Source organism: Tachysurus vachellii, chromosome 2, assembly GCF_030014155.1.
Source record: "Tachysurus vachellii isolate PV-2020 chromosome 2, HZAU_Pvac_v1, whole genome shotgun sequence".
Lineage (NCBI taxonomy): Eukaryota > Metazoa > Chordata > Actinopteri > Siluriformes > Bagridae > Tachysurus > Tachysurus vachellii.
Window position 1 is genome coordinate 16596896 of NC_083461.1, and position 18541 is coordinate 16615436.

At 36.0% G+C, this 18541-nt stretch overlaps 2 protein-coding genes across 2 annotated transcripts; one reads left to right on the plus strand and one right to left on the minus strand.

The window, feature by feature from the left end:
* Positions 1–10582: 10582 nt before the first annotated feature.
* Positions 10583–14455, plus strand: hbae4 (hemoglobin alpha embryonic-4). The gene is made up of 3 exons (XM_060860132.1): positions 10583–13620; positions 13719–13926; positions 14223–14455. The coding sequence occupies exons 1-3, from the start codon at positions 13526–13528 to the stop codon at positions 14349–14351; spliced, it is 432 nt and encodes a 143-aa protein (XP_060716115.1). The 5' UTR covers positions 10583–13525; the 3' UTR covers positions 14352–14455.
* Positions 14456–15674: 1219 nt separating this feature from the next.
* On the minus strand, positions 15675–17507 carry aqp8a.2 (aquaporin 8a, tandem duplicate 2). The gene is made up of 5 exons (XM_060890529.1): positions 17159–17507; positions 16928–17054; positions 16572–16786; positions 16202–16336; positions 15675–16075 (listed from the first exon to the last, which is right to left on the minus strand). Exons 1-5 carry the CDS (start codon positions 17410–17412, stop codon positions 16033–16035), a joined length of 774 nt encoding a protein of 257 aa, XP_060746512.1. The 5' UTR covers positions 17413–17507; the 3' UTR covers positions 15675–16032.
* Positions 17508–18541: the final 1034 nt, after the last annotated feature.

Below are 18541 nucleotides of genomic sequence, written 5' to 3' on the forward strand. Positions count from 1 at the left end.
ACTCACTTGTTTCCACATAAAAGAAACACCATTTGTGCAACTTTTTGGTTTGTCCTGTTTGATCCCAATACCAAGGCACACCCCTTGTCTCAGCCAGGTGCCCAGTGAACCATTCTGGCATGTTTTCTAAAACAATACATGAATAGTGAATCACTGAAGTACAAATAGTACACATATTTGACTAAGATAAAAAGGTGCAGTGCTCGTTTAATATTTGATTTTTTTTAAGACAAGTTGAGTCTTCAGTTTTTGTTATTATACAGACAATGAGTTCAGAGTGTTTGGATAGCAAGCAAAAGTTCATTCCACCACAAAGATACCAGGGGTCTTGATGCAGGTCTTCCTAGTGTCTTAAGGGATGAGGGTGTCGTGTTTAGTTGAACCATTCTTGTGGTATGAAGTGGGGTTTAAGAAGTGCCTTGAGATAGGAGAAAGCTGTCCTACTTTTGGCTTTGTGGGCAAGCATCAGTGTTTTGAAACAGATGTGAGCAGCTATATAAAGCTAGTGGATGGATCTACTCCGTGACCCGAAACAGAACAGTAGAGCATTTAATAATTTTGATTACATCGGTTGTGATCTTTTTTTTCTAAGTAGAAATTCAGCTCATGTGGCCTGCTTCTTTGTCGGCCCGCTTCTAGAAGGCATGAAGCATCAGACTTTGTCCAATTAACTGTTGCCTTCCCCTCTGAAAGGCTGCAGTTGTTCTTTGCCAATCAATCATTCTCTTTTCCAGCATTCAGGTGTGGACAGCTTTGATTTAACATACTGGTGCAACGGTTCAGGGAGCAAAGCAGAACAAATCAGAAATGTCTCTGTAGGTTAAGGTTAACATGGCTACACTTGCTACAAAGAGGAATGAAAGGGAAAGGGAGACTTTAGGTAAACCCCCACAATGAATCAAACCATGCATGCGGAGACACGGGAGATTTAGTTCTGTATGCTGATAGTGAAATGCAGAGATGAGAGCACAGATGACGGCAAGTTTCAGGGTATGGAAAGCATTATGCTTTGAACTGAGCTTTAACCTTGTTCTTCTTTAACATCCTCGGGGGTTCTACAAATTTCCATGCTTATTTCCAGGATCTGCATACAGATAGTAGGTATTACTTGTGAAATTTCTCCACTGACTGCTTGTACACATTACAAGTAATTAATGACATCATTCTCTACTACTCAAAATGTGCTTGTGACAGGAAGTTATTTTTCTGCTCTAAACAATGTATTTAAGTCCAAGGGGAACTTTACAACAATATGTGCAGTACAGGAAGGGAGAGAGTCTGGCAGATTATTAAATAATTCACCTTTGATAATGCAAAGCTCTCTTTAATCTCTTCTCACTGACAAAAATCTTTAATATGAAGACTGGATTTTTTCTTATGTCTGAGACAAGCAAACAGTAGAGTGAAAAATATACAAATATAGCCTGTTCATAAAATTATAACTGGGTGTTGTGTTAAACTGAGTGTTTGTGTCTGCTACAGAACTTTTTCTTTACCCGGGGTCTTTTCCCTTGGGAAGGATAAAGCTACAGAGGGAAAGGAAACGATTAAATGTCAGTGGAGTGAGTGCACCTAAAGTGCCCCTTAAAGTCAGTTAATCAGTAACAGTGAAAGAGCTTAAAGAACCCCAGATGGAATCTCATAAAGTCTGCTTTCTCCTTAATTAACACCTTAATCAGCGACTGCGTATTGCAGTTTAAACAAGGGTATTCTTAGAAATACTTCCTAAATGCCACAAGGGTTAACAAATGAGAAGCTTGATTATTATAAAATAACAAAGAGATCAAAAGATAAATACAAAAGATTTAGAATAATGAGTAAGCTTTGTTGGCTTAGCATCTCGAGTTGTCCTGAGGCTCTAAAAATCAAACAGAACAGTGAGTCACCCTATACTACAAATCCTAACACCATCCTGGAGTTATCACAAAACTGTTGACAGTCCATTGAATCACACTGTTCCAAAGGCTTACAGCCCAGTCTGTTATACAATGTCCTTCACACTTGCTGATTTTACATTCACTGATGGCTGATCCAAGGTGCTTCATAGATCCCAAAGCAATACATTGTTGTCATGGTATTATATATGTATATTTGTTGGCCATTTTATAAAGTACACCTTCACATGCACTTAACATGAGCCCATCTGTTGCTACACACAATTAATTCCCCCACACAATCCATCAGTATAAAGCTACAACCACTGAGTAATTAGTATTTCTTAGCACAGCAATGACACTGGCATTGTAATGATATGATAGTAAGTGGGCAATGGAATGTGTGTATTAGACAGTACCACAATACTGAGATTTTTCACCAACACAGTATCACCGCTGAGATGAGAAACAATCTGCCAACTTGTCTACAGCAATACTATGGTTACACACTCACATTGATAAAGTGTGCTTGAGCTGAGCTGCATTCTCTAACAACACTGACAAAATGGACTAACAAGGTAGATGTTTAATAATGTGCAAACAATGTCAGAGACACTACCATGTGATTACCACATCAAACATATAAACAAACTACTTTTTCTTGATTTTCTCATACCAGTTGTTATTTTTTAACATTGACACATTTCATATCTAGGTTCTTTTTTCTATAGTGAAATTGTAAATTAGCATTTTGAGAAATATACTGCAATATACAGTATTACAGTAAACATTCACATAACAGCATTAAAGCAATATGTGTATATAAATGCTCTATCTAATGGTTTGAATGATTTGTGCAAAAAAGTGAAAAAGAATTTGCTCTAATTATTTGAGCATTTTTATGGTAACTAGTGTTTCATTTCAGGGGATGTCAGCGCACACAGTGTTTACATGTATGTCATATTTAAATGCACACTGCCACAAAACACAGAGGTACAGAAAAAGACAGAGGTACATTCACTCCCTGCAGTGCAGTGCAGAGATAAAAAAGCCACAAGTAGAGGAAGTGTTTATCAAAGTTCAGCAATGGTCCATAAACTCAAGAGAATGAGGGGCCATGGATTCCCACTGAGTGCTCCATCTGCACTAATGGCATGCTTCTTTAAAAAACATTTTAGTGCTTTCTGTCCTTTAAGTCCTCATTAAACTGTGAAGCAAAGCACTGAAGCAACTAATATGTATATAATAAGTGAGTTGAATTCTGTAGACAAATATTTTTTTTACAAGAAATAAATTCATCTCCATGCACTATGTATGCTTTTCACGGCAATAAATCTAATTATGTAAGACATTGATGTTTAACAGGTCCACTTAAATATAGACAACATAACCTGTGACCCTGCTACTTGAACTTCCTGTCTGTCCTCATGACCTCTAGACAGAATGAATAATGAAACTGTGATATATGTTGAACCATGCCTCATTAGATCAACAAGATTCAGGTCTGATGGATTTCACAGTTCTAATCAAAGTCTAGTCTAATCAAACCTTAACCTACATAAATATATATGAAAAGTTAAACTGATCTAGCTTTTCTGGGAGTTGAATTGAAACATTTGCTACACAAACATGCAGGAGCCCATGCAAGCATTAGGGCAGAGCATCTCTGAGCTATAGTTTTGTTGGTTTTTAGTTTTTGGCACAAGCATTGGTACTGTATAATATGAGGTGTTAGCAGTCCATGTGAGTCATGGCGCCTGTGCCTATGAAGAAAGCTGGCAAGAATATTGAAACTGTGTAGACAGCTCTAAGTTAGTATTGTTAGTTCTCTGTCCCTGATACTTTCATCTTCATCACTGCCTCATCTTCAGTGGCATGAGTGGCATGAGTAAATGAGATCCCAACTATTTTAATGTCCTTAGATTCTGTGTTAAACTTCATGTAACTGAAAAGCACACATTTTCTCTCTAGCCTTGTGCTGGACATTTTCCTTTATCGCAGCACTTAGGCAGGCAGCAGAGTCAGGGCATGGAGAGGGAGCTGGCAATGTCCAGTGCAGTGTTGTGCCAGGAATTATTCACTCTTGTTAAGTTGAGTGTGGTCATGTAGGCATTAGACCAAGAAATAATTTTGCTTTTGTGCTTGCAATGTTTCACTACTTGCCAGAAGAATAACTGACAGGTCTATTATTCCCTGTGCTAACTAAACTATCATGCCTTCAGTACATCTCTTTAGAACATCACTACGGTAATTAAGCTTGTCCTAACACTTGTGAACTTTTCTCATTTGCTATAATTAAAAAGATTTTTTTCTAGCAACACCCCCATTTTTCAATAGAACAAAGACAGAAGGAACATTTAAAAATGTGCTATGCACAAAACTACAGAGTTGAAGAGCACTGCAGACCAGCAAAGCACTCTCTGCCAAAGTCGACCCACAGTATACAATCTTCAGGTTACCTACAGCAGTCTGTTGGCCTGCACCCTCCTCAAAGCCCTACAGCCGTCACTGAGGACCAGGGAACAGGAAGTGAATCTGGCAGGGCTTCAGAAGAACACAGTAACCGGCTATGCTCTCCTTGGCTTTATGGAGGCCAGCAGCACGTGGCCTGCTCCGCCTGATGACTTCACCATGCCACTTGGAGGGATGTTTCTCCAGAACAGGTCATGGCTTCAGAAAGCAAATGAAATAACATTCTATTACGAGGCACTGAAGCTCAAAGTATGAAATACAAAGAACATGAAATCTCTTGTGAATTCTAAGCACAGCTCACTCATCAGTAAGGAGCAGTAAAGGAGGAAAACAAGAAGAAACAGAAGCTGACTATATACCCATGAGCCAAAGACTCACAGCAGGTGAGGAGTGCTGCTGAAGTTATTTTCTAAACAGAGTAGCCAGGAATTCTGCAGCTTGTCTGCATTGCATAAATGACATACATAAAGAAGGCTCTTCCAGAATCTTTTATTTATTGAAAGTTTATTGCTTAGTTCATCAGTATGTTGGAGAGCCAGGATGTTTTACCATTATGTACTGTAGAGTGAAGTGGAGACCAAATTCAATGCATCAAGTGATTGCTAATAATACATGAACTATATTAATGGACTGACTTTAACTCCTTAACATGCCCTTATCTTAATGCTTAAAATCTCCTATTCTAAAACACAAATGATGTTCTTTAGTAAAGGCTACTATGCTCGTTCCTGCTTTTTAGTCCTTTGCTTTTTAACTTACGTGCAGGAAATCCAAAAGCCCCTTGTCCTTTGTGTGGCCTAATTACAATGCACAGCCAAAGCACATTAACTTTACTGTTTCTGGCATGTATTAAGCACCAGTACAACCACAGAGAGGAAGCTGCATTGTACATTCCTGGATGGACTTTAACACCAGTCCAAAATACAGTATAATTAAAGAACATTAAGGACCCTTGGGGTTGTCTGGTTGTCCATCTAAACCACTACAACAGAGAGTTTCCCTATCAGAAAAAGGTTCAATGTAGAAACTTTTTGGAAGCCAACAACCTTTTAATTATCCAACAAACCAGTAGAGAACCACTGATGGACACTTTATATTCTTTTCATATGATGGAAGACATATTTAGGCTCTAGGATGGAAATGGCTTCCATTAAAATATTACCATTTGTGTTACATTATTTGATTGCTGATTTGTATACAGTATGTAGTACAAAATCACAAGAGAAGAAATTGTAAATACAAGTATTTATTTATCATTTATATCATCAGAGAGTAATATTACTACTAACTAACTACTAACCACATGTGAATTCTGCAAGAAAAATATGTGGACCTTTTTAAAAATGTGCTTAATGGAGGTGGTTTAAAAGGTTATAGAAATGTTTAATAACAAGCAGCTATGGTGTCAAATTATTCATCAAATTGTAATTTATAATGGAAATGTCACTACATTACGTAACTGATACGTGGGCATAGCTGGTTGCAAAAGTTTCCTGTGCAAAACTTTCTCTGGAACCAGTGTGAACATTTTTGAATCTCCAATGATTAATGTGTTTATGGTTTACCTGCATGTTTCTATTAATACTAGAGATTGTGTGTGTGTGTGTGTGTGTGTGTGTGTGTGTGTGTGTGCATGTCTTTATGTATAGGTAATCACTCATCACAGCTTTGAAACCGGACATATTCACTCACATTTGTTTATGATACATCAGAGTATTGATTGTGCTGCAGCACAATGATGGTGTATAATTTGCTGCACAACCACATGCTTGCTAACCCACATCCTTCCTGTTGGAAGCACCAATGCCTCTCAAACTCTGCTAAGGAAGTCAGGTGTAATTCTGTAAAGGCTGCTCTCATGCCCACAGCAAAAATGAATTATATTTTCATGACAAACTCATTACTAGATATAATATTACTGAACAATTTAACTACATTTACTTAACACTCTACTACTTACAGTATATATCATGTCTGCAGTCTTGTTACATAATCTCCAGAATAATTGAATTACTGAAAATATGAGATGCGTCTAAAATAAATTGTATAATCGGTCCAAAAACAGATGATCCTTATCGTTCAACAGTAATGAATCATATTTATTTATCTGATAAATGTTAATTAGAGGAGATGATATAGCCCTGACAAACTGAAACATGAAGAGAGACTGACAGAAAAGATAAATGTAATGATTCCATGTTTTAATCCAGGGCTACTTGGAATAAAATATGTGGAACTTGGAGCAATCATCTTGTAGACTTCAATCATTTCTGCTCTTTTGATTTGCTCACCTGGCTTTTAGTAAGAATGTGCTAAAATATTTTCTTTATCCCAGGTTAATATTGTTAAAAATTCCACTCATATGTGCTTTGTCAGTGTACAGGTCAACAGCTGGTCTGAACTTGTACAGGATATATTATCTAGTATAGGGTTACATCAGTGATGAATACATAACCATACCCTTAGTATCAGTTTGTATCTGTATTAAATGTGAAAGATGAGCCGAAGCAAAAAACACGAAACACCAGCAAAATCTTGGATATTTCTTTTACTTATTTCATGATGAAGCTTCTCATAGTCTCATGTGTCCAATGTTATATGATGGCAAGCCCAAAACTCACCAGTGCCACCTGTTGATCACCATCACAAGACAACAGAAAGTAGGTCAATGAAAATATTGTTTATCATGTAGTCTCTAAGTAAGCATTAAATAATATAAAAGGAGAAGTTTTACATCCACAACAAGCTTATTTAAGAAGAAACATTTTGTGTGTTTTTCTTTTTTGTGGCTTTTGTGTCCTGATTGTTTTCACAGAATGTGAACCTTGTTTGTGTTAAGCTTTTTTTTTTAAATAATTCAAATACTATTAAAAATATGAAGATATAATATATTCATTTCAAGTAAAAACAATGAATTTACATTTTCTCAAATACTTACAAGAGCTTGGAATTTCCTTTTATTATCTACAAAATAAATAAATAAATAAATTAGAATTTTTAATATATATGTTAACAGTTTTTATGTCTTAATAGAAATATTTAAAATGTTTACAGATTACTATTGTAGGTACTGTAACTACCTACTGATGTTTCTTTGTTGTTGTTGTTTTTGTTGTTGTTGTTGTTTTTCTTAGTGAACCATTTCTGGACCATTCTGCTTGAACCATTATGGATAAGATCCAATGTTTTCTACACTTCTGATGTTTGATTTGAACATTGATTGAAGCTCTTAATCAGTGTCTGCATAAATGTATACTTGTACTATGCTCTTAATGTGGTGCTCAGTGTTTAGACATGAACATGACATGGATATGACTTGATGTGAGTTGAACATGTGGAGTGCAGTGGCTTTTCCTAAACACCTTAAAAAGTAAAATAAATATGGGAACATGATAGATCTAGGAGTACCGATAATTGTAACAATGTGATTTTGTTAAAAAAAACCCCACTAAAAATCTCTTTAAAAAAAAATAAAGAAATTTAGTTCAGAACCAGTAACTTTATAACCTGATGAATACACAGTAGCACAGTCAACGTGCTAGCAATTAAACATTTATAGATGATTTTGACAATGTTTAGCACATTAAAGTTGAACCTGAGGATGGAATTAACAAACCTGTTTTTTTGTCTGTTTTATTTATTTTACTATCTTGGTTATTTCTTCAGAAATAAACAAGCAATACTGAATAAATATACTGTATGTTATACTAATACATATTATTATTGCATTTCAGTATTTCATCATAAACCTGTAATTAGCAGTGAAAACTTAGCAGTGAAAATTAGAGAACTTTTCCCAACCCATATGCAAGCAACATGGTAGTCAGACATGGTTAGAAGTATGGCAGAATTCTTATCGGCTAGTAAACAAGGACACAACTGACAAAAACTCTAAAAGAGATCCTTATTGTTTTATTACAAATTTACAATACGATACATCATTTTTAGGATACTTCATGGTCGCTCATGAGTTTTTTAGTTACTTGCAGTGAGGCATTAGAGGGGGCAGGAGCAGAGCTATGGGTGATTACTGCAGTTTACACCCTCTGTCCCTGCTTGAACCTCTGATAGGAAAGTACAGAGACGTTATCAGTCTAGAGGGCATGTAAGCCTGTTGATCCCCTCCCATTCTGTTAAATTGTGATAGGTCAAAACTTTGTTTCACATACCTATTTTTGCGTTTTCCTTCTTTTATATGTAACAGAAGTTAATAATGATATAACAGTCTCTACACAAATCTGGACATATGCACTACACAACCAGCAACACGTTCATCATTTTGAGAATTGAAATCTGACCTAATTGCACTTACAGAAAAAAATAGAACTTTAAGAGATCTTTAGATGGGAAATACTTCTAGATTTCCAATACTGTTTTACTTGGAACCGTTACAGTTTTGATGAATTGCTTAAACTCAGTTGTAGCTTTTCCCAGTGATATAGTTTATCGCTATACATTTTCCTATTGTTAGAAGAATTTGAGTAAGTTCTTAGTTTTTTTTTTTTTGTATTACTTATTAAGATGGGAATGTGAAATTTTTACTGTTTGCATGCCCAGCTTATTACCACAGTCCACAGATTTCTAACCCTGGATCTGGAGCAATTGCTGTCCTACACATTAGTGTTTTCCCTCTAATTAGCTCTAACACAATCACATCATCTCAGTAGGGCTGTAAATTAGATATTTAGTTTGAAATATATTGCAAGTTCTTGCAACAGAAAAGCTGCCAGACCATATTGGCACTACATGACAAGCCTAGGAAAATGTGTATCGTCTGTTTCTTGGATCTTAAATGCATTTTCTTTTATGCTGCATAATTTCATGAGAATGTTTATTGTCTGTCGAATTTTAATTGTTTTTCAATGTGTTTCAAATTTCTTTTTATTAAATTTTTTTTTATTCAAAGTTTCATTATTTGCTTATTAACAATTAACGGCTTTATCAAAAGGTCTTGAGGGTTGTGTCGGATTTTCTTGGAAAATCTTAATAAAGCATCTTAAATTAAGAGATTTCTTTTAAATGATCACTCTCACATTGGCTGACTTGGTTATGCCCCTTGTCATGACGTCAGCGCCGCACTGTTACGTCATTCACTTGGAGTTTTACTGCTTGAGCGGCACATTTTCTAAATAGTGCGTGGTATTTATCCTGGATTAATGTACCGAATAAACTGCAGAGTGAAATAAAATAGCAAGCTGCTCTTTGCGCAATATCTAACGTAGTACAAATATATTCTTCTCTTACGTGGTGATTTAAATCAAATTGATCACACGCCTTTACTGAGCACAATGCTTTCAAAGCTCGAGAAACAAATACTTATAGACCTGTGGCACAAACTGGTACCAGTGGCAGAGGATGTTGGGAGTGAAGCACTGTACAGGTAGGATTACACACACACACACACACTCACACGCACACACACACACACACACGCTCACACAAACACACTCACACACGCGCACACTCACACGCACGCACACACGCGCGCGCACACACCAGGGTTTTTGTTGACTTGTGTGATTAATTAGTGCCCCAATCTCTCTCTCTCTCTCTCTCTCTCTCTCTCTCTCTCTCTCTCTCTCTCTCTCTCTCTCTGTCTGTCTGTCTGTCTCTCTCTCTCTCTCTCTCTCTCTCTCTCTCTCTCTCTCTCTCTCTCTCTCATAGAATGTTTACGACGTTTCCTAAAACCAAGACATATTTCGGTCACCTGGACCTCAGTCACGGTTCTGAGCACTTGCGGTCTCTCGGGAAGAAGATTGTGGTGGCAATAGCAGAGGGGACGAAGCACATAAGCACTCCAGTTTTTACCAGCAGTCTCGGCTACCTTAGCAGATATCATGCCTATCAGTTGAGAATACATCCGACCAACTTCAAGGTTCAGCTCAGATAGTGTTTAGTTAATGCACTACACGTAGATAAGGCAGAAATAAAATGACATGATGATTAGTCCTTGTTTGAAACTGAATGTAAATTCTTTCCTCAGCTGTTTAATCACTGTATGCTGGTGACTTTAGCTTGTCATTTGAGGGATGACTTCTCTGCTCTGGAACACGCAGCGACTGACAAGTATCTCTCAGCTTATGCTGCAGTTCTGGCCGAGAAATTCAGATAATCATCATCATCATCATCATCATTATCATCATCACGCGTGTCTCAGCATCTCTGATGGGAGACAACAAGGTTCATCTTTTTTATTTTTTTATTACCTATGTAATTATTGATGTAAATAGATTATTGTTGTTATATTAAATGCCATTAAAATGTTTTTTTTTTTTTTTTTTTTTTTTTTTAAATCAGTAGAATAACTAATGGCGATAGAAGTCCTTACCATGAAGGTATTGTAGTAACAAAGTTTGGCCAAACCTGTCTGAATATACAGTAAGATTCACTTTAAAACCCACGACCCACGTGTTGGCCTTGAAGACATTATCTCCCTCTAGCGGCAGATCAGGCAAAATGTTATGCTCCTTAAGTCCAATTTCAATCAATACAGCAGACTATTTACCACATCTGCAGTTTTAAAACCATATTTATTTAACATAAATAGTGCTATTTATTGAAAATAATTGTGTAATACCCTGCACAGGATTATAATCTTAAAAAAAAAAAAAACAGTGTTGGTGATCATTAGGGTTGGTACAAGCTACAACTCAACAATTAATAATAATCAAAAAAAAATAAAGTGCAAGACTTGATAATGCATGCACATACTGTCCATTAATACTGAGTCAGAAAATACAATTTATTAGACGTGAATGCGCAAATGTTGTAATCGTATAGATAGACTGAAACCAGTAGCAGCAGTAGTGAACAGTATCCTTGCTCAGGAGCCCAACAGTAGCCTTGTTCACGAGCCCTTTCAGTCAACACACCCCCAAGCCTTAATTATGTAATGAATGTACATTAATCAGAATTAGGAGGTTGAATTAAATGCAGAGTGGTAAAGTTTTACCTGTGCAAAAATTACAGTTGTTTTAAATAAACTAATCATCAAGAATTTGTACTATCGTCAACACCTACTCTGGAAAGGATAAAACACTGAGCTTCTTTCTTTTATAGTCAACAAGGTTGTAGACACCTCTGGAGGATTATAAGACACTGTTCCATTAGGAACATGTTAAGATGCTTTATATGCATTTTAATATGGTTTAAATCCAGAGTGTAGCATAATTTTTCTAATTGTTTTCCTATGACTATTTCTTGGATTTGGATTATTTGATTGAGACGTTTATTTTGGGTTATTTTTAAGATACATTGACACCCAAGTCTATTTTTGTGAGGTAACCAGATTTTAGGATATATACTTTTAGTTCTTATCAGAATTCAGAATGTCGTCACTCTTTGCCATGGTAAAACACATTACCAAAGCACCAGTTAGCCACTATTACGTTTTAGTCTGTAACAAAGTAATTTTCAGAAATTAGTTATGTCATGAATTATGTTCAAAATTTAAGACCTTCAGACTGTTTCCTGCTGAAAATTTGAAACCGCTTCTAGTACCTCAAAAGCCCTACACCAGTCTCATAGTGGATATTGTGACAGACATCCCAAAATCAGAAATTAACCACTGGTAATATCAGGAAGTCTGATAACTCTCCTATTGCCTTCCACATTACCAAAGCCCTCTTTTAACACCTCGCCAATAGATTTATTCTACCTGAGGACATTGTCTCCAGGGAACCCCATAACAATCCATGTCTAATCATCAACCAGAGTCTTATAGGCAGGCGTAGAGTTTGAAACAGGAACTCATGGTACATCCATAGTTATTGCACAGACTTACCTGTGGCTATGTATAACTTCAATTTGTTTACTCATACCATAGTTGGCCTCACAGATTTCCAGTGTCATGGACTACTAACCACCATTTGTTCGCTGCAACCAACATAAGGACTGTTACCAGCAGTCAATGAATGGTTAAGACTAGCTCTGAGTGCATACATATGCATACATTCATTTAGAGAGGGCTTTCAGACTGCAAAAGACACAAGCTGATCGTCATCACAGGGAAGCTCCTTCATTTAGGAAACTTTCATCCTTTTACATTGAACCGTGAGATCATCCCTTTCCAAGGTGTGATAAATACACTTCAATTACTGGCCTTTTAATATTACTCATTTATCAACATTATTATGCAGAATCTCTTACTGAATTTTGCTGAAACATACAGCTGTATCTCACCAGCATAACAATGGAAGCTAATATTATGCACTGGAACTGACCATTGTGGAGATTTTGTTAACCATTACCTTTGTATGCATTGACAGGGCACCATTAATATCAGTCTGATGAGATCTGAACTTCCAAAACATAACCAGTCCTGCTCCTGCAATGTGATAAACCTAAACCTGCCTAAACCTTGACTAAAACAATTCCCATGGGTTATTATTAGGAAAAGGATTAACTGCTGAGCAATAACCTTAGACATTTTAGGTCAGGTTTTCATTGATGTGAAAACTGCTACTTTAAATAATTTGCTACAGCCAAGTTGTAGTTTATTCCAATCAGTAGAAGCATATCAGGCACATACTGTACATGATCAAATTATGGTTCCCTATATATTATGCAGTAATAATGTCAAATCTATGTATTAAATGAAGTTTAATGCAGGGACTTGTGCTCTGTTATCTGGTCCACTCACACACACACACTTAAACACACACAGAGCTTGAGAGAGATAGTCTAATAAGAAACACGCAAAACATTATTTGGGTGTGGTTAGATCTAATTTGATTGCTTGGCCCAATTAATGAATTCATAAATCTTTTACGAATCAAAGTAGCCAAAAATGAGCCTAAATAAATCCTTTAAACTACAATTTAATTATTTTTTTAAATGTCTTGCTTACTATTAGGTTCGTTTCATTCAAATATTATCACATTTGTTCTGCTTTATTTGTTCATTTTGAACTATTGTAGCTCTCTAGTACAAACAGAGGAAAAAGACATGAAATATGTGAATATCTAAATATATACCATATGTATTTTACACACATAAAAATGCTGCAAATGGTAGAAAACAAACCTCTGGCACACTGTCAAAGCACGCACGATCTTTGGAAGAGTTCCACTGGCGTAAGTCAGTGCTATCTTGGGTGGAACTGCACTAATACGAACGTATAAAAAGAGAGCTAGTGGACAAACTAGTTAAGCTTGACAGGACACATCAAACAACCCATCATGAGTCTCTCTGAGAAGGACAAGGCGATCGTGAAGGCATTGTGGGCAAAGATCTCCCCAACTGCTGATCAGCTCGGGTGTGAGGCACTCTCTAGGCAAGCAACTTTCTACATCATCTCCTGCATCTACACCTGCATACCGAGGTGATATTTCTTAGCCCTGAGAATTAAACCAATTTTCACTATTATTGTAGAATGTTCCTGGTCTTTCCTCAGACCAAGACTTACTTTTCTCACTGGCCAGACCTGAGCCCAGGCTCTAATTCAGTGAAGGCGCATGGGAAGAAGGTCATGGAGGGTATCGGAGAGGCTGTCAATAATATCGATGATCTCTTTGGTGCGATGAGCAACCTCAGTGAGCTTCATGCCTTTAAGCTCAGAGTAGATCCTGCTAACTTCAAGGTAAACTCCTCAGCCATTCTCATTAGATGTATCATTATTATTATTATTATTATTATTATTATTAGTAGTAGTAGTAGTAGTAGTAGTAGTAGTAGTAGGTGGTGGGGGATGGTTATGTTTGTTTTTTATTCTGTCATGTAAAGTAGTATTCTTTTATGCCATTTAATACTAATGATAATCAGAATCTAAAAAAGATCCCTTGCATGTGCATAGGGGTAGTCAAATGTTTCTATATCACTGACACACAGTTTGTGCTGCATAGGTAAAGAATTATTTCTTATCTTAAATCATTTCAGATCCTGTCCCACAATGTCCTTGTGGTGATTGCCAAAACTTTTCCGAAAGATTTCACTGCTGAGGCGCACCTGTCTCTGGAGAAGTTCTTCGCCAGGGTTGCACTCGCCTTATCTGATAAATACCGTTAGAATATGAGCATATACAGTAGACATAATTTCACCAATCTGCATACACAATGCTGTGGAATGATGGCTCATTACGATGAATAATAAAGCTATTCTCGGGAAAACAATTGATTGTGTGGTGTGCCTTTTTTTCATGGTAAATAATGTAGTTCGAATATCCACAGGAATTATTTGCTTATATAGGATTATAGGATTAATATATGAAGGTGATGGGATGACATTTTTGAAGATGGTGAGCAACTGATTGACTAAATATAATGCTGAGCAGATGCATTTTAATAGATACAAGGTACAAAACCTGTACCTTGAGGGTACTCTAAAGTGACATGGTACTGTTTTGTGCATGTTTTTCTGGGAGTATAGTACTGATGATTTCAACCTTTATATCTAAACTTACTAGCCCAAAAATGAAGTCAGCTGTAAATGAAATTTAGACCTCTTACAGGTCATCCAGAACCCCATAGCCAATTGTTTTCAAGTCAAAATGTTAATAGAGGTTAAGAACCCTTAATTATCCAACAAACCCTAAAGAACCCTTAAATAAACATTTTTCATGGGTGATGATGAAGCATGAATTAATTAGCCTGTATACTATGAAATAATGCTTTAATTACGTAAAGTAACCTATTTAGGCAAATTAATGAGTGAGTAATTAAAGACCAGTTTAAAGACCATTCACGTTGAAGTTGTGCGTTAAATACAGCTTTCATCCTTTTTATGTGTCAAATAGAAGTGAGGACCGAGGGATGTCTTTGTACTTTATTAAAAATTCGTTAAAATATTATAGCCTACCCCTTTCAAAGCATTCAGGCTACAAACACAGAGCTTATAAAACATACTAACAAAATGTTTTATTGGGCTGTAGTGAAAGTAGGGAATGTGTAGAAGAAATAAAACTTGCATCACTTTACTTGATTTAATGTCGTAAGTGAGTTGATAAGGATATGATTATAGGCTATAAGGCTATATTATAGGCTATATATATTGAGCTTATTTGAGTTCATGTGCAAATATATTGTCTGGTGGTTACACGTGATGTGCAGATGCAGAAAATTCATGATTTTTGACCTTTGTATATTTTCTAAGGACAATTATCTAAACTTGTATGACATACATTTACAGAAAATATATGGATATATAAATTTCTCAGTAATTCGAATCTGCAAATAACAAAACAAGTAAAAGGCTTCCCTAATGTGATATTGCAAACGCCCATTATCTACTGCATAAAACTTTGATTCCCACATATGTGCAGGAGATTATATTATATATGGATACATGTTTATGCAAATATGTAGAAATATGCATAATTAAAAAAATCAAGTCTTGTGTTAGAATTAAAATGTTTATTTCGAACAGAACAGAGAAAAAGAAAAAGAGAAAAAAACATTTTTTTTGGAATATAAATCCATAGATAATTTCATTTGCTATTATAAAATTGATTTATTGCATGTTTCAGTATAAAAGTCATCACAAAACAATTTAAATGTTCTATTTTTCAAAAATTCAATAATGTACATTTTCCTCCGTTTAATAACTGTATTATTTGTTGAAAAGTTACATTATTATTACTATCATCAGTATTTAGTTAAGCTGGCAATATGACCAGTTAAGCACTACATCAACACTGGTGGATGTTAAACAAATAAGCTTGTGTGTTTTAAAGGACTCCAGAATAGTGGCATCATTTCATTATAACTCTAATCTTCTCATCCCCCAGCAGGAGCCTTAAAAGATTTGTACAATAAATTAAAACCCACACTTCCAATGTAACATAATGAATATATTTTGTCTAATACCATTAATAAAAAACTATAATGTTCTACAATTACATAGCTTAGTGGTAGACTCACCTTACAAGGGCTGCAGCTATTAAACCTCCTCCAATGGGGCCAACCCAGTATACCCAGTGATAATCCCAGTAACCAGCTAACAGTGCAGGTCCCAGAGCTCTTGCAGGGTTCAAACAGGTGCCAGATATATCACCTCTGGGATACCAAACACATGATAATCTAATTTAAATATGCAGGCAATGAAACATTTCTTACTGATCATTAATCCTATTTTCTCTCATAGTATTTAAAAGTCTGACTGATTTGTTTAATCTATGTATTCTCTTCCAGGCAAAAAAGAGTGGGAATTGAGTGGAGGCTATTATTGTGCACAATACTGATAAAGCAATGAATATAGTATAATCATGTTGTTCGATCATTCTTGTCTCACCCTGCCAGGATGTTGACAATCACAGTGCAGCCCACCAGGAAAGGTACCATGGGACTCTTGCTTTTCCCATTTACTGCCCCCAGGAGCACCACCATAGTCACCAGACAGGTCATTGCCATCTCAGCAAAGATAGCCCCTGGTACTTGTTCATCTGATTGTAGAATGGTAAAAGCTGCACCAGTAGCATTTATGTAGTTTTCCTTTGATGTCATGATCTAAAGAACACATCATTTTATTAAGCCTATTTTATTTACAAACGCTTCACAGCTGGCTAGTTGATATTCTTTAAAAAATTTTGCATCAAGCAAATGCATCAATAATATCCAGGACTTATGTAAGTATACAAATAGGTTTACCTTTGACATCGCAGCACCAAGCACACCTCCAACAAGCTGGCTGATAAGATATGGGATAACCATTGCTAACTGCATTCCTCCACATAAGAAAATTGCCAAAGTAAATGGTGGGTTGAAATGGGACCCACTTTGAAGACAAACAGTTCATATGTACAAATTATTACTATAAAAATACACAAGTTTCACAAACATAGAAACACAAAAATAGAAATAATACAGCAAAGGCATTACCTGATCTCTGCCATACATGCTACCATTACAGCCACAGCCAGCCCATGCACCAGCGCAGGCTGCAGATGTCCCACTGCCTTTACATTTTCAATCACTGATACACAACCAATGAAGACAAAAAACATAGTCCCCATAAGCTCAGCAATGCACGGCTGGATTATTCTCTCAAACCTATTGGGTGGTTTAGCTGCCTTTTTGATCTTGTCATCGAGAGATCTGTCTAGCTCTCTAAGCTCCACTTTCTCTTCTTCCATCTTCAAGCAAATATGGTATGTTGTAGATTAGCTGCTTTACTAAAAGACAAAAGTGTCATTGACTAGTAACCTCTGCACTGGCTTTTATAAATAGTTCTGTTTTACTATCACTAGGCTGTCACAATAGAAGTGTTATTACTTTGACCCTCATTACCAGAGTCCAGAATATATATAACAATACACACATTTATGACACATTTGCAAGAAACGTCAAACAACCTGGCAGGAGAAACTGGTCTTATCAAGGGCCAAACAACAAAAATAATGGGATTCTGTATTTATAACTCAGAGGATATTCAGGTTTAAAGCAGCAAATATTAATTTGTCCTAAGTCTATTGATAGTTCAGTGTAAATTAAAAAATACCTGCTCAATGTCTGATTGCATGGGCTTCACAATCCCTTTTTTCAGCTAATACTGGAACACAAGTTTATTTTTTCCTATAGCTTGTGTTAAGAAGATGTTTAGGAGAAACCTGATTTCACACATTACCATTACTGTCATATATGAATTTAGTGCAGCATCCTTTGCCAACATGACACTACTGATTGACTCCTCTAAAGTTTGGTGGGACTACAGAATATAGAGAACTTAGAGCACTCATCAATACAGAATCTTTCAACATCCTCCAGGTCCTCCATCCACTATTGTGGACTCTCATTGTCAGTTTTTGCTGAAAGTTGGATTCTGTGTTCATTGAACCATTTTTAATGCGCTTGGATACTGTATATGTTTTTATAGCCATTGTCTGATTTATAAGGTTATTACACTTTTGCTTGATTTCACTTGGATATTCTGTAATCTATGTTGATGAATGACTAAGCAATTTTACCTCATGTGAACTTAACAATTTAATGTAAAGAAGTAGTAATATGCTTTCATATGTCCAGGTCTGCCAACAATTGTGAAATATTTTTTGGAAAAATATTGATAATGTTTATGCATTTTTTTTAAATTAAATGTACTGTATATTCTTTCATTTTTATAAATAATGAATTCAATGGAAATAAAAATTGGCAAGAATTCTGGAGTTGACTGTATAGTTTAACAGTATAAATTGAGAGACCATCTCTTCAGTCACTAGGTATATTGTAGTCTTCTACAATCATCAAGAAACTGAAGTGAACAAT